This window comes from Nannospalax galili, unplaced genomic scaffold, assembly GCF_000622305.1.
Source record: "Nannospalax galili isolate Female #2095 unplaced genomic scaffold, S.galili_v1.0 scaffold1437, whole genome shotgun sequence".
Classification (NCBI taxonomy): domain Eukaryota; kingdom Metazoa; phylum Chordata; class Mammalia; order Rodentia; family Spalacidae; genus Nannospalax; species Nannospalax galili.
The window spans coordinates 580,807-598,228 of record NW_008341050.1 but is presented as its reverse complement, the minus strand read 5'-3'; the positions used below and the strand labels follow the sequence as shown (position 1 = coordinate 598,228).

Here is a 17,422-nt window from a genome sequence, read left to right as displayed (position 1 = left end):
CTGCAGGGTCAGCAACAACTCCCATCACTTGCTCATGGATATGCCTCTAGTGTAGGTGTGTGCTTGTAAGATAAGCTTCTAATTCTGGGAGGAGGGTTACATCCACCTGTGACTGTGTGGGGAAGAAAATCTGAGAACAGTCACATTCTCTAGCCCAGTTGTTAAAAAATTTCTAAATTGATTTATTCTGTGTATATGAGTATGTGTAAGTGGGTGGATAGGGGCATGTACACGTCACCGTGCGCATGTGGAGGTCAGAGAACAACTCCACAGGAGTTGGTTCTCATCTTCCTCCATGTAGTTCCAAGGCTCTAAATCATACCATCAGGCTTTGTGGTAAGTGCCTTTACCCACAGAGTCACCTTACCAGCCCTAGAGTCTACTTTTCCAGTGAAAATAATTTAATATTTTAACCCTCCCACACCTAACATTCTGTATGTTTTCAATTGGTGAGGACCTAGAAGGGAAAAAAAGAGTATCATCAGGCTCCTGTGAACCCCCAACACTCATAAATTCCCATAAGAAAGAGATCCGGAGGGCTGGAGAGATGGCTCAGCAGTTAAGAACACTGATTGTTCTTGCAGAAGACCTAGGTTCAAATCCCAGCACCCACATGGCAGCTAACAACTGTCCATAACTCCGGTTCCAGGGGATCCAACAGCCTCTTCTGTCCTCCCCGGGCAATGCACGACACAGGTGCACTTACCAACACATGGGCAATACACACATACCCATAAAATAAAAATAATAAATAAAATTTTTTTTAAAAAGCGATCAGGAACTGGTGAGATGGCTCCTAGGGTAAAGGCACTTGTGACCAAGCCTGACAACCTGGGTTTGATCCCTAGAACCCACATGGTGGAAAGAGGGCTGACTCCTTCAAGTTGTCCTAACTCCCACATGCATACTTGGGTCTGACTTTGATCTGCCAGCATTCTACAGGAAGGAGAGGCAGTGACGGTTCTGATAGCATCTGTGGAGAGTGGTTTATATTTGCATGCTCCTCACATTTGCCTTACAAATTCTCTTAAAGAGGGCATGGTGGCACATGCCTTTAATCCCAGTACTCAGGAGGTACAGGCAGCTGGATCTCTGTGAGTTTGAGGCCAGCCTGGTGTACAGAGCAAGTTCCAGTTCCGCTGAAGCTACATAGTGAGACCCTTCCTCAAAACAGAACAAAAAATGCTCTTAAAAGTATATTTCTGCCAGGCATGGTGGCGCACACCTTTAATCCCAGCACTTGGGAGGCAGAGGCAGGCAGATCTTTGTGAGTTCAAGGCCAGCCTAGTCCTCATAGTGAGTTCCAGGCCAGCTGGGGCTACAGGGAGATCCTGTCTCAAAAAGACCAAAAAACAAAAAAGTATATGTGTTTAGCATGCATGAGGCCCTGGGTTCAATCCCTAGCACCAAAAAATTACGTTTAGTTTCTGCTTCACACATATTTAAGCTTGCAAAGATACTGGTCTGGATAGAATACAGAGTTCACACAAGTCCATCTACTTATCCTTTTGCAAAATATTCTGACCTGCACAGCATTGACTTTCATCAAGAAGCGTATGGTCTCCATGAAGATTGTGCCAGGAGTTTGGGAACCACTATAAGAGGCAGAATGCAAACAGGCTGCTGAATCTTGGCATTTTAACGTTTCTGAAAATATATTAACAGGATAGAAGATCAGATGCAAAGGGGAAAAAATGTCAGAAGCTCAGACATGGTAATACAGTTTGGTGAATACTCTGATCAAAGATGTGATAAAAACCAGAATCTCTAAAGCAATACACAGAGAGAGGAACACAAAGGTCCTCGAGCTAAGTCTATGGGTTACTATCCAAAGGTGAGTCCCAATCAAATGAAAGGGTTTCTAAAGTATTCAGTTGAGTCATGACTTCAATCCCCATCACCCACCTAAAAAGCTGGGCACAGTGGTGTGTCACTGTAATCTCAAAGCTGGGGCAGCAAAAGTAGGCTGATCCTGGAGCTCACTGGCTAGTCAGGATAGCTGAATCAGGGAACTCCAGGTTCAGTGAGAGACCCTGATTCACAAAGCAAGGTGGAGCAGGGCGTGGTCATGCATGACTTTAATCTTAGCACTCAGCAGGCAGAGGCAGGTAGATCCCTGTGAAATTGAGGCCAGTTTGCTCTATAGTGAGTTCCAAGCTACCTGGGGCTACAGGGAGACCTTGCCAAAACAACAAACAAAAAAACCCCCGACAAGGTGGAAAACTAAGAAAGATAGTTAACACTGTCGTCTAGCACCCACAAGTATGAGTGCGCACACACACACACACACACAAACACACACACACACATTACACACACAGAATACACTAATTTTAAAAGTATTCAGACCTCCTTGACTTCAAAACACAATTTATAGGCATTTTGAAAATAAGACTTACTGGAAAGTCACAGGTTTGTTGGCTACTTGTGTGAGCTAAATTAGAATTCATACTTATCAAAGGAGTTCCATTACTGAGTTTAGATTTCAGAGACCAGATTAATGTGGAAAAATGTGCTCAGCATGATTTCAGACACATCAGGATTGCCACCTTGATAATCAGGAACCTTCATCCTTATCTGCTTTATGTCCCTCATTCAAGTGGAAATACTTATTCCTAAGTTACCTTTTTTTGCTGTTATCTCTTTTAATAGCACATTGGATGATTTATGAACAGGAGATGGCTCCAGAGATTGTGAAATTAGCATTGGCTCCTGGGACTCAGGCTGCAGCTTAGAAGATTCTTCAAGAAATTCATATAAACTGGACAATGCGGCACCAGGTCCTACACCAGGTCATAAAAAAAAAGATTCCTCCTTTGGGCATTGAAAGATTAGGATGGGAAATAAGATGTGCAAAGAATAATAAACACATCCCCTAAATACTCCATGACAGAGCAGGCTAAACTGGGGCCTAGAGAGATGGCTCAGTGGTTAAGAGCACTGACTGCTCCTGCAGAGGACCCGGGTTTGATTCCCAGCACCCACATGGCAGCTACAAATCATCCTTAACTCCAGTTCCAGGGGAATCCGAAGCCCTCTTCTGACCTCTGCGGCATTGCACAACACGGGTGCACTCACATACATGCAGGCAATACACTCATACATAAAATAAAAATAAGAAAATATTTTTTAAAAAACTGCTGATACTTGTGAACAAAGAGCACCAAGCAAACTGCTAGCACAGCTCCTGTCACCAGGAGCCCCACCAGCCAGGCTCTCAGCCCCCATCATGATAACATCAAACAAAAGTTACTGCTAAATCCAGAACCTTGGAAATCCAGATGAGAAGAGAATCACATTTCTTAAAACTTTGTTGTTGTTGTTTTTTGTCTTTTTGAGACAGGGTCTCCCTGAAGCCCCAGCTGTCCTGGATTCAACATGGAGACCAGGCCGGCCTCAAACTCACAGAGATCCACCTGGGATTAAAGACATGTGCCACCACACCCGGCTAAAACTTTGATTTATTTTGGGGAACTGGAGAGATGGCTCATTAGTTAAGAGCACTGACTGCTCTTCCAGAGGACCTGAGTTTGATTCCTAGCACCCACATGGCTGATAAGAACCATCCATAACTCCAGTTCCAGGGGACCCAATGGCCTATTCTGGCCTCTGCAGGCATTGCACACAAGGATGTACTTACTTCCATGCAAGCAAAACATTCATACACATAAAAATAGAAAATAACAAAAAATAAAAGTTTTAAATGATGTTTTATATTATGTACAAGTGTGTATGTCTGCAGACATGTGAACACATGAACATGAGTGCAGTGCCCATAGAAGCCAGAAGAGGGTGTCAGATCCCCAGAAGCTAGAGTTACAGGCAGTTGTGAGCCATCTGATGGAGTGCTGGGATTTGAACTTAGGTCTTCTAGAGAGCAGTATAAGCTTTTAACTGCTGAGCCCTCTTTCCAGCCTGACAAATACATTTTTAGATAACAGTAAAGGCCTGAAAGGAAAGGAATCTCCTCATCATATGTTGGTGCTTAAAAAGAAGTAACAGTAGGAAGAAAACTTTTTTAAATATTTTATTTATTATTTTTATTTTATGTGTATGAGTGTTATGCCTGCATGTAAGTAAGTTCAACCATGTTGTGCAATGCCCACGGAGGACAGAGGAGGCTGTTGGATCCCCTGGAACTGGAGTTATGGACAGTTGTTGGCTGCCATGTGGGCACTGGGTCTTCTGCAAGAACAGTCAGTGTTCTTAACTGCTGAGCCATCTCTCCAGCCCCAGGAAAGAAAACTTTATAGAAATAAATAACAGCTAGTATGTAGAAGATATGAAAGTAATAAACCCAGTGGAGGAGAGGTAAGAGAAGAAAACACTTAGAACCTCAATGAGAGGAAGAACAGGTACTAAGTGAAAGAAATGAAAATATGATTCTATAAAAGATGGAAAAATAGACTGGGCACCCACCTTTAATCCCACCACTCAGGAGGCAGAAGCAGGAGGACCTCTGTGAGATTGAGGCCAGCCTGGTCTACAAAATGAATTCCAGGCCAGCTGGGGCTACATTGCATACATCACTTAGGAATAAAAACATATTCCTACTTCCTTAGAGCACATTTCATTATATATATGATGATATGTTAACTCCTGAATTTACATGGCAGACAGGCAAATGTTTTACTTTTTTTTTTTTTATTCCAGTCTTATGTGTCTATTAGGCTGGGTGGTGGCACATGCCTTTAAACCCAGCACTCGGGAGGCAGAGGGATTTCTGTGAGTTCAAGGCCAGCCTGGTCTACATAGTGAGTTCCAGGCCAGCTGGGGCTACAGGGAGACCCTGTCTCAAAAAAAAAAAAAAAAAGTCTTATGTGTTTAAACTTAAAGTTTTCTGTAATAAAAATTTGAAAAACATTAAATTAGAAATGATTTCAAAATATGAAGAAATAGTCCAGTCTAGTAGGCAGCTTTGTTTTTGAGAAACTCCCATCCTTTATATCTGAACTGGATTTTAAACTGCAGAAGTGTTCTGTTTCCCCAAAATTTCAATATGATAAGCTTCACTGTTTTATTTTTTATTGAATTTTTATGTATTTTATACAGAAAATCATCTTTACACCCCTTTCAACTTTGGCACCCTCCCATAGCCCCCCACTAGAGTTCATACATTCTGTCATTTGTGTTAAGGTCTGTCATGTAAAATTAGTGTCCCCAGATGTCCCTCGGTGTGAGTTCATCCACTGGGGTTTAGTCAGCCTTTCTAGAGTCCCTCCCTTTAAGAAGATCAGCTCTTCCTCACCCAGCAGTAATCAGCTGTCAATAATTCTTCAACCAAGTTTGGGGCCTGCAGTTCATTTCCACAGTTCTCTGATGGGTTTTTGTCTGCTTAAGTTTGCAAAGGTTTCATGCATGCTGACACCATTGCTGAAGGTTTGTATGGGAAGGGTCCCAGGCACCTTTGATTTCCTTATATGTTATGGGTCTGCTTAAACTGTTGATCTTGGGGCTGGAGAGATGGCTCAGCAGTTAAGAGCACTGACTGCTCTTGCAGAGGACCCAGGTTCGATTCCCAGCACCCACACGGCAGCTATGAACAGTCATTAACTCCAGTTCTTCTGACCTCCGTGGCATTGCATGACACGGGTGCACTCATACATGCAGGCAATACACTGGGATTAAAGGCATACGCCCATGCCCAGCTGTTTTTTAATGTAGGCACTTAAAGCTATAAACTTCCCTCTTAGGACTGCTTTTTAAGTGTCCCAAAGGTTTTGTTGTGTTGTATTGTCCATTTCGTTTAATTCCAGGAATACTTTTATTTCTTTCTTAATTTCTCCTTTGACCCACTCATCATTCAGGAGTTTGTTAGTCTCTGTGAGTTTATGTAGTTACTAGGCCTTCTTCTGCTGTTGATGTTAAAACTTTATTGTGTTGTGGTCTGATAGAATGCATGGAATTATTTCAATTTTTTTGTATTTGTTGAGGTTTGTTTTGTGTCTCATATATGGTCAATTTTTGAGAAAGTTCCATTGGGTGCTGAATAGAAAGTACATTCTTGCCAGGCATGGTGGAACACACCTTTAATCTCAGCACTCAGAAGGCAGAGGCAGGTGGATCTCTGAGAGTTTGAGGCCAGCCTGGTCTACATAGAGAGTTCCAGTCCAGCTGGGGAGACCCTGTCTCAAAAACACTAAAAAAAAAAGGGGGGGGGACGTATATTCTTTGGTGCTTGGGTGGAATATTTGGTAGATGTCTGTTAGGTCCATTGATGTATCATTTAATTCAGATGTCTCTCTGTTTTTTCTCTGTCCAGTTGACCTGTCTAATGGAGACAGTGGGATATTGAAGTCCCCTACTATTACTGAGTTGGGATTAATCTGTGTCTTAAAGTCCTGTAATACTGTTTTTATGAATTTGGGTGCACCAGAGTTTGGTGCATATATGTTCATGATTGTAATGTCTTCTTGGTTAATTGTTCCTTTGATCAGAATGGAGTGAACCCCTTTATCTCTTTTGATTAATTTTAGTTTGAAGTCTATTTTGTCAGACATTAGAATGCAACCCCTGCTTGTTTCTTAGTGCCAATTTGCTTGAAATATTCTTTTCCATCCTTTCACTTAAGGTAGTGCCTGTCCTTGAAGGTGAGATGGGTTTCTTGCAGACAGCAAAAAGATGGATTTTCTTTCTTAATCCATTCAACTAGCATGTGTCTTTGACTGGGGAGTTCAGTCCATTGATATTTAAATTTATTATTGAATGATGTGTATTGGTTGCCATCATTTTGATTACTGTTTGCATTCTTTGTCTAATTTTGTGTTTCCACAATTATATCTTCATTTAGTTTCTTTCCGTTGGGGTACAGTAGTATGTTTCTCCATTCTTTGTATTGCTTCAAGTATTCTTTGAAGGGCTGGTTTTGTAGACATGTATTCTTTCAGCCTATCTATGTAGTGGAAGATTTTTCCTTTCCCTTCAATTATAATAGACATTTTTGCTGGGTAAAGTATTCTGGGTTGGCATCTATGGTTGTTTAGAACTGGGAATACCTTGGTCCAGGCTCTTCTGGCTTTCACAGTTTGCATTGATAAGTCAGCTGTAATTCTGATGGGCTTTCCTTTTTATGTGACTTGTTTTTCTTTTGCTGCTTTCAGTATTCTCTCTTTTTTCTGTATATTTAATGTGTTTTTTACTATGATATGCCATGGAGAGTTTCTTTTCTGGTCCTGTCTATTTGGTGTTCTATGTGCTTCTTGTATTTTAATAGGAATATCTTTCCTTAATTTTGGGAACTTCTCTTCTAGAATCCTATTTAAGAACCTGAAATTTTTCTCCTTCTTTTATGCCTATGATGCCGTAGATTGGTCTTTTTGTGGTGTCCCACATTTCCTGCATATACCATTCCTGTTTGTTTTTAAAATTTTTCATAATCTTTGTTTGAGAGGGCCAGTTCTTCAGCTTTATCCTCAGTGTTGATGTTCTGTTTTCCATTTCATTCATTCTGTTGGTAAGGCTTTCTCCTGTTGTTTCAAATTGGCTTATTGAGTTTTTCATTTCCTTCTTCATTTCAGCCTGAATTTTCTTCAATATTTCTATCTCTCTTGTGAATTCAGTCAGAAGTTTGTCCCTATCTTCTTTTAGTTCTTTGGTTTGTTTGTGTGTTCTTTCTTTATTTATTTTTTATATTTTATTTATTATTTTTATGTGTATGTGTGTATTGCCTGCATGTAGGTGAGTGCACCGGTGTCGTGCAATGCCAGAGAAGGACAGAAGAGGCTGTCAGATCCCCTGGAACTGGAGTTACGGACAGTTGTTAGCTGCCACGTGGGTGCTGGGATTCAAATCCAGGTCTTCTGCTAGAACAGTGTTCTTAACCGCCGAGCCATCTCTCCAGCCCCTTGTGTGTTCTTTAAATTCATTGAATTCCTTGATCATGTTTATGACTGTTCTTTTAAATTCTGTGTCCCTAGGGGGTTATCCTAGTAGAATTCTTCTACAGGACTAGTGGGATTTGGTGGGAACATACTGTTTTGGTTTTCCACATTATTATTTTTCCATTGTGATTTTGGTATGTGAATTTCTTTTGTTGTTTGTGATTCTGGGATGAAACGCAAGCCTTCCTTTGTTGAGTTGAAGTCTGCTTCTGTTTGTATTATTGGAGTGCCTTGGTTGTTTTCTTATTGGGTATGTAAAGCTGGTTGGTCTAGGTTTCAGGTTATCTCAGATTTTATATAGGAGGGAGCTGATGGCTTCAGATCAGTTACTCAGGAACTCCCACACAGGCCCAAGTCAGGCTCCAGTCAGGTACATTCAGTCTTCCTTCTAACATTTGGACCCCACTAGTGGACACTAACAGCACAATTTGGGGAGTTCGCTAATGTGAGGCCTGATTTTGGCACTCTCAGTCTGTCTGCTAAGGTCTCAACCCCTACTGTAGGGCAGAGAAGTCTATCCCTAGCAAAGTGGGAGGGGCCTCACATGGTCCCAATTAGTGGATTGGGCATGGCACAATTTGGGGAAGTTCACCACCAGGTGGAGGCCAGATCCAGGTACTCTCAGGCAGTCTGCTAAGGTCTCAGCCCCTACTGTAGGGCAGAGAGGTCTAGCCCTGGTGAAATGGGAGGGGCCACACATGGTCCTGATTGGGTGTGGGTGAAGATTTCACCACAGTGATGCTGGTCTCTTGTTACTTACAGCTGATTTTTCAGCCCCAGCTAACCAGCATCAATTGTCCCAGTAAAGCAAAGGTTTTACTTTAGGTTCTGGTCTCTTCTTAATCACAGCTGTTTCTTCAGCTCCAGCTGACCAGAACCCACAGGTTCTCAATTCAAAATGTCACACAAAGAGCCCTGATAGTCTCTGCTTCCCTTTGAAGCTTCACAATCCAGGCCTCCACCATCCGCAACTCTTTCAGCATAACTGTTCCAAGTTCCACAGCAACAAACTCTTAAGCGCTCACTGACTTTTCCAGTCCAAAGTTCCGAATGCTTCCACAATCCTCCCCGAAACACTGTCAGGTCTGTCACAGCAGTACCCCACTCTCGGTACCAATTTCAAAACACTCTGACCAATACCAACTTGGGGAGGAAAGGGTTTATTCAGCTTACATCTTCCAGGTCACAGTTCATCAGGGAGCCCAAGGTAGGAACTCAGGGCAGGAACTGGAGCTCAGGCCATGAGGTGGCTTGTTCCCCTGGCCCCTGCTCAACCTGCTTTCTTTCTTTCTTTTTCTTTCTCTTTCTTTCTTTCTTTCTTTCTTTCTTTCTTTCTTTCTTTCTTTCTTTCTTCTTTTTGAAGGAGGGTCTCCCTGTAGCCCCAGCTGTCCTGGAACTCACTATGTAGACCAGGCTGGACTTGAACTCACAGAGATCCACCTGCCTCTGCCTCCCAAGTGCTGGGTCAATTCCCAGCACCCACATGGCAGCTAACAATTGTCTTAACTCCAGGTCCTGGGGATCTGACACCCTTTTCTAACCTCTGCAGGCATTGCACGACAGACGTGCACTTACAGACATGCAAGTAATACATTCGTACACATAAAATAAAAATAATAAATAAAATTTTTTTCTTTTGGTCTTTTTGAGACAGGGTCACCCTGTAGCCCCAGCTGTCCTGGAACTCACTATGTAGACCAGGCTGGCCTTGAACTCACAGAGATCCGCCTGCCTCTACCTCCCAAGTGCTGGGACTACAGGCATGCTCCACCACGCCCGGCTTAAATAAAATATTTAAAAAATACTAAAATAAATAAAATCTCTATAGACAGAGATCTAAATATGAAACAATTATAAAGTTAATTGAAGGAAATATGACTTGAAGAGTAAAAGCTTCTAAATCTATAGTCAGATGGTGGCACATGACTTTGAGCCCAGAACTTGGGAGACAGAAGCAGAAAAAATATCAAATTCAAGGCCAGCCTGGGCTATATGACAAGTTCAAGGACAACCTGGGTTACTTGGCAAGCTCAAGGCTAACTGTGTCTTAAAATAAATCCCTAAATTTCAAAGACACAAGATTACAAAGGTAATAGAACTGAGCACACTTGGCTAAGAAGGCCCCATCCACATCTGCAAAACATTCTACTCAAGAGAAAAGACACGCTCAGGGGCAGATGGGGTGTTTACCAAGACAGAGCATAAAACTGGACCATAAAATAAGTCTCAATGCTTTTTAAAGGATTCAAATTATACAAAGTTTATTTTCTTACCATAATGATAGTATATTAGAAATTCAAAAAACAAGGGCAGCTTGAAAAAAATCTCTAAATACTTAGAAAATAAAAACCACATTGCTAAATTATCCATGGTTTCAGATTTTCAATCCTAGGTATTTATCCAAGAGAAATGAAAAAATATTCACACAAAAATCTGTAGGCAGATGTCATCAGTAGTTTTATTTCGATAGCCCCAATGTGGAAACAATCCAAATATGTACCAACAGGTGAACAGATAAACATAATGTGCTATCTTTATACACTGAGCGCCGTGTGCTATAAAAATGGTAACTTGGGGCTGGAGAGATGGCTCAGCAGTTAAGAATACTGGTTGTTCTTACAGAAGACCCAGGTTCGAATCCCAGCACCCACATGACAGCTAACAACTGTCCATAACTCCAGTCCCAGGGGATCTGACAGCCTCTTCTGACCTTCGCAGGCATTGCATGACACCAGTGCACTATGTGCAGGCAATACATCCATACACATAAAATAAAAATAATAAAATTAAAAAAACAGTAGCTGATAGAAGCAATACAGCATGGTTAAATCTCAAAATAATTATGCTTGCTTTAAGAATTTATTTAAATACCAGGCATGGTGGTGCACGCCTTCAATCCCAGCACTCAGGAGGCAGAGGCAGGTGAATCTCTGTGAGTCCAAGGCCAGCCTGGTCTACAGTGAGCTCCAGGCCATCTGGGGCTACAGGAGACCCTGTCTTAAAAAAGACCAAAAAAAATTATTTAAAAGCACACACAAGTGTCATCATATTTACCTCTAGAAGTTCTAAAAACAATTTGAATTTAAAAAAATTTTTATTTATTATTTTATGTGTATGAGTGTATTGCCTGCATGTATGCACACAAGTGCACCCATGTCATACAGTGCCCACGGATATCAGAAGAGGGCATCAGATCCCCTGGAACCGGAGTTATGGACAGTTGTTAGCAGTTATGTAGGTGCTGGGAACTGAACCCAGGTCCTCTGGAAGAACAGCAAGCGTTCTTAACCGCTGAGCCATCTTTCCAACCCAAAATCTAGAGTTTTAAAAAAGTGCAAATTCAGGTGGACTTAGCAGGTAAAGGCACCTGCTGTCAGTCCTGACTGCCAGAATTCAATACCAGGGATCCACATGGTAGAAGGAGAGAACCCCCTTAGGTTGTCCTCTGACTACCACATGCGTGCCATGGCACAAGCTTCTCCCAACCCAAATAGATGAGTAAATGTACTAAAAATGTTTTAAAATGTAAATTCATGTTTAGTGACAGCAGCTCTGTGGCTGTCTAAAATAGGGGCAGATAAAGACATGATTGACCGTGAGGACACACGTGGTGTCTTCAAGGATGTACACATCATCAAAACATACTAAACTGACTTTAAATGTGTACAGTTTATCAAATTTCAATTGTAACTCAGGCAAACTTAAACTTTTTATGCACATCAAATAACAATGCACATAAGTATGAAACACACAAGCAAAGGCACAGATGAAAATATATTAGAACAGCTAGGCACAGTGGCACACACCTTTAATACCAGCATTGGGGAAGCAGAGGCAGGAAGATCTCTGTGAGATAGAGATCAACTTGGGTCTATATAACAAGTTCTAGGCCAGCTGGGGCTACAGGGAGATCCTACTTAAAAAAAAAAAGTACTCAGAATGGAACTTCTTTTTAAAGGATACTTACAGAGTAAATTCTGTAAGATGAAAACAGTATCAAGAGAGGCTTCAGAGCACTAAGGATGAGTTGTTTAGAAGCAAGGAGTCTTTCCTGTTCTTACAGAAATAACTAAAATTTTCAGTACTCATTCACTGAGCAAGTGTCTACTGAGGACCTGCTCTGTGCTTCACAAGGCCGGAAGCTTCCTAGTGGCCCCTCAGCCCTCACCATCTCTGCTCTCTGCTCCTACCTGTTGTGCCCTCCATCTTGATTGCTGTTGTGGAAGAATCATTTGTGGTTCCCCAAGGGCCTATGCTGGACTCCATTTTCACTCCCTCGTCAACCTCAAAGTTCTCTATGGTCCCAGTGCTCTTCTGCTTCCCTTGCTGTGCCTGGAGCTGTTTGAATGCCTCATGGAATGCCATTTCCATTCGAATGTCATTGTTTTGAATTTCATAGAACAAACCTGAGGGAATAAAGACCTTGAGATAAACAGCTAACTTTCCACCATCATAATTGAAGAATGGCAATGTTTCACTTACATCTGTCATATTTTTTTTAACCAAAATTTAAGAGCCACATCCTCAGCCACTGAAGAGTAAGCATGGAGAAAGCTAATCTTATAATGGGGAAAAACAACAATCATATAACATGAAAACAGCATACCAAGTAAAGTCCAGGCAATAACATTGGTAGGTTCCAAGCATGTGGCATCCTCAAAGAAAATCTCTGCTTGCTCATAGTGCTCCATCAAGACAGCGAGGACACCACACAGCAACAAGCTGAGAAGACACCCCCTGGATGGTTAGCAGCTCTGTCCAGTCCTATGTCTCTTTAAGGGAGAGACTCCCATCTACCCCTCCTCCTCCATCTCCCTTCCGTCTCTACCTGTGGATATGACTCTCATTCAGGGAAAGGGCTTTCCGAAAACACTCCTGTGCTTTGATGTTGTCTTCAGTGAGGAGGCAGAATGCACCATAATCCAGCCAGTGATCCAGGTTCTGGGGCTCACGGACCAGTCTCTAGGCACATGAAGTATTACAAGGGCCAGGGTTGTTGTGACAATATAACCTACTTTTTATGCATATACCATGACATAGGAAGCACTCCCCCAAATACCCTAAATTCTATGAAAGCAGAAAGCATCATTTCTGGTTCACTTACCATGGAAGCCCAAATGACAAGGACAAGTACTATTTTAGCTTTCAGTATGTAGTAAAAAAATTGTTAAAGTAACAAAAATTGAATCTGCAAGAGATTTATTCCTACTCTCTGGTCAGCCTAAACTCAACCAAGACTTTATTCATTTTATGGTATATCAACCATATGTAATAATTTTTGCCATAATCTTGAGATGGCAAATATACACTTATCTATAAATCTGAGAAAACTCATGAGACTTATATCTCATTCTTTATAGAAATTAAAGAAGACATATATAGATGAAAAGACAGCCTGTATTCAAAAATTGGAAGATTTAGTTTGTTAAGATGTTAAGGCTGCCAAGGCAAATCCACAGAATCCCTGTCAGAAATCCCAATGAAAATCTTTAAAAAGTTAAATTATCATATTTAACTTTAACACAGAATTATCATATAATTAGCAATTCCACTCTTAAGTATACCTGAAACAATTAAAACAGATACTCAAACAAATGCTTTTACAAAAATGTTGCATTTGAGCTTTATATTCTAGACACAAGTTGTTTGCTAAACATATGCTCTGTGAACATTGTCTCCTAATCTGTATTTTTGTAGCCCTGGCTTGCGTCACACTCGTGACATAGCCCAGGAAATTCTCAAATTTGTGGCTCCTGCCTCAGCCTCATGGTGTTGGGATTCTTTGGTCTTATGTATAAGAATTCTTTTAATATTTTTTGATTGGCTGATTTTTATTTTATGCATATGAGTATTTTGCCTGCATGTATGTAAGTACACCATGTGTGTGCAAAAGCATCAGATCCTCTGGTACTGGAGTTACAGAAGGCTGAAAGCCATCATGTGTGTGCTGTGAACTAAACCCAGGACCTCTGCAAGAGCAGCCAGTGCTCTTAACTGCTGAGCCATCTCTCTAGCCCCATCTAAGAATATTTTATATAACACTAGTAGAGAAGATTTTCTTCTAAAGGTTTCATGTTTTACATTGATTTATTATCTATTTATCATCAGTTTTTGTAAGATGTTTAAAGTTAGGTTAGGGTTATATATTTCACATGTAGACCGTCAATTGTTCTAATACTGTTTGTTGAAAATATTCTTTATTTGCCGGGTGTGGTGGCGCACACCTTTAATCCCAGCACTTGGGAGGCAGAGGCAGGTGGATCTCTGTGAGTTCGAGGCCAGCCTTGTCTACATAGTGAGTGCCAGGACACCTGGGGCTACAGGGAGACCCTGTCTCAAAAAGACCAAAAAAAAAAAGAAAGAAAAAATTCTTTACTCCATTCAATCTATTTTACAACTTCATCAAAAGTCATATAACCTGGCTGGAGAGGTGGCTCAGTGGTTAAAATCACTAGCGACCCTTGAAGAGGAGCCAGATTCAGTCCCTAGCACCCACATGGCAGTTAACAACTGTCTGTAATCCCAGTTCCAGGGGATCTATCATGCTCTTCTAGCCTCTGGGCACTACATGCACATGGTACACTTACATGCATGCAGGCAGGCCATAAATAAATAAATAAATAAATAAATAAATAAATAAATAAATAAATAAAGTCAAATGACCTGAGTGCTGGGGAGATGGCTCAGTGGTGGGTAAAGCACAGTAGTACTTTAGGACCAGAGATTGAATTGCCAGCACCCATGTAAATGCCAGGTAGGCCTGGTAGCCTGTCTGTAATCCCCCTGTGGGAGGCAGAGGGAGAGACTCCCAGAGCAAGCTGACTAGCAAGATTAGCCAAATTGGTTAGCTCAGGGTTTAAATGAGAGACCCTGCCTGCGCTGGATAGCTTTAGTGTCAACTTGACACACTTGGGTTGAGGGAGCCTCAACTGGGGAATTGCCTTCATTGGACTGGCCTGTGGCTATGTCCATGGGGAACCTTCTTGATTGTTGAGTGATGTGGGAGGGCCCAACCCACTGTGCATGGTGCCACCCCTGGGCAGATGGGCCTGTGTTACATAAGAAAGCAGGCTGAGCAGGGGCCAGGGGAGCAAGCCATGAAGCAGCGTTCCTCCATGGCTCCTGCCTCCAGGTTCCTGCCCCGAGTTCTTCCTTGGGCTCCCTGATGTACTGTGACCTGGGAGATGTAAGATAAACCCTTTCCTTCCCAAGTTGGTATTTGTCAGAATATTTTGTCGCAGCAGTGGAGAAACAAACTACGATACTGTCTTAATAGATAAGATAGAGAGAAATCAAGTAAGGCACCCAACATCAGTCTCTGGGCTCCACTTGCACAAACTCATGTGCATGCAAACACACATATGCAACATACACACAAACACCAACAAATCAAGAGCTGAAGAGATGGCTTAGCAGTTAAGAACTTCTGCTGCTCTTGCAGAGGACCAGGATTCAGTTCCCAGCACCTATATGAAAGATCACAACTCTCTATAACTCCAGTTTCAGGGGATCCAATGCCCTCTTCTAACCTCTGTGGGCACCAGATATGTCTGTGGTGTACATATATACATATATACATAGAGGCAAAACACTCATACCCATAAAATGAAAATAAAAACATCTTTTAAAAAAATCAAATGAGGAGGCTAGAAAAATGGCTTAGCAATTAAGAACACTTGATGTTCTCAGCACCCACATGGCAGCTAACGACCTTTTGTAATTCCAGTTCCAGGGAATCCAACACTCTTTTCTGGTCTCTGTGGGCACTGCATGCATGTGGTGGACTTACATACATGCAGGCAAAATGCACATACACATTTAAAAAAATCCAATGACTTGTTAGGCATGGTGACTTATTCCTTTAATCCCAGAATTCAGGAGCAGGAGGATCACTGTGAGTTAGAGGCCAGCCTGAGCTATAGAGTAAGAAAACCCTGTCTTGAAAAAACAAAACCTGGACTGGGGATGTAGCTCAGCTGGTAGAGTACTTTCCTAGGGTGCACGAGGCCTGGTGGTATGTCCCCAGCACCACATGAGCTGAAAGTGGTGGTGTGCCCCTGTCATCCCAGCACTGGGAAGGTAGAGGCAGGAGGATCAGAAGTTCAAGGTCATCTGGCTACATTATGAATTCGCGTATACATGCCAGCCTGTGATACATGAGATGCTGTCTCAAAAAAGCATAAAAATAAATAATCAAAACAAAAATAGAGTCAAATCATCTTATTCATGTGGGCCTCTTTTTGGTGTCCCTGTTCTACTGAACTGTGTCTATCCCTTCACCAATCAAGTTTGATGCTAAGCAATCAAAAGCTACAATTTTACATAAATCCATTAATAAGAAGTTTCGCTGAAACGACATTTAGTTACCTCTTCATAATACACAGCTGCCATTTCAAAGTTTTCATTGACTTCGGCTTCAAATGCAAAGAGTTGGAGCTGCTCAGTGCTTGTGTGAATCGTTGAGGCAGTGCCTTGGAGATCATCTGGCATAGTCTTGTCATTGAGACGGCAAGCAAACAAGATGAAACAATTACACGTGGAGAGGATTATGGGAATAAACTGGATTTAAGATCCAATCATGACATTTAAAACGAGATGGGGTGGGGTGCTAAGGAGCTGCCTCAGTGGCTAAGAGCACTGACTGCTTTTGCAGAGGACCTGGGTTCCATTCCCAGCATCCACATGACAGCTAACAACCATCTGTAACTCCAGTTCCAAGGGTGCTGACATCTTCTGCAGGCATTGCATGCATGTGGTGCACTTACATACATATATGCAAAATACTGCTACACATAAAAATAATTAAAAATGAATAAATAAAATGAGACTGAGGTTTGTGTGTATAACACATGTCTGTGTGTGTATAATGTGTATGCACATTCATGTATGAACACAGGCAACTGCTTGCCTTCAATTCACTCTGTAGACCATGCAGACCTTGAACTTCCAATCTACAGCCTCAGCCTCCCTGAGAAACTTTTATTTCAGGCCTGCAGCTACCAGGCCAGGTCCCACTGCTTTCAATTAAAGACTTTACTCACAAAGGTAATAGAAATTAGTAAGTAAAGCTAAGCATGGTAGGCATGCCTGTTATTTTAGTACTTGAGATGGGGCAAGAGGGTCAGTTCAAGGCCAGTCGGGATATGTGAGACCCTTTCAAAAGAAAGGTAATAAGAGAAAAGAAAACAAAATAAACATCATTAGGAAAGAAATCCTCAACTTTTCCTTCTTCCTTTTTTTAAGGTATTAGAGAACCTAGAGCCTTGCACATGCTAGGTAAATGCTCTACCACTGAGCTATATTCCCAGCCTAAACACCCAACCCTTTTTTATTTATTATTTTTATTTTATGTGTATACGTGTATTGCCTGCACATAGGTAAGGGCACCCATGTCGTGCAATGCCCTTGGAGGACAGAAGAAGATGTTGGATCCTTGGATCTGGAGTTACAGACAGTTGTTAGCTGCCATGGGGGTGTTGAGATTCGAACCTGGATCTTCTGCAAGAACAGGTAGTGCTCTTAACAGCTGAACCATCTCTCCA

General features: G+C 41.8%; 1 protein-coding gene across 2 annotated transcripts in view; it reads right to left on the bottom strand.

The window, feature by feature from the left end:
* The window catches only part of Cfap70 (cilia and flagella associated protein 70), a 77,965-nt gene that overhangs the window by 18,463 nt on the left and 42,080 nt on the right, over positions 1-17,422 (bottom strand). For both annotated transcript variants that reach the window (XM_008836601.3, XM_029565155.1), the window contains 6 exons: positions 16,248-16,373; positions 12,709-12,842; positions 12,487-12,602; positions 12,071-12,286; positions 2,625-2,783; positions 1,526-1,647 (listed from right to left, as the gene is read on the bottom strand). In XM_008836601.3, coding sequence (XP_008834823.1) covers positions 1,526-1,647; positions 2,625-2,783; positions 12,071-12,286; positions 12,487-12,602; positions 12,709-12,842; positions 16,248-16,373 — 873 coding nt within the window. The remainder of the gene's footprint in view (positions 1-1,525; positions 1,648-2,624; positions 2,784-12,070; positions 12,287-12,486; positions 12,603-12,708; positions 12,843-16,247; positions 16,374-17,422) is intronic.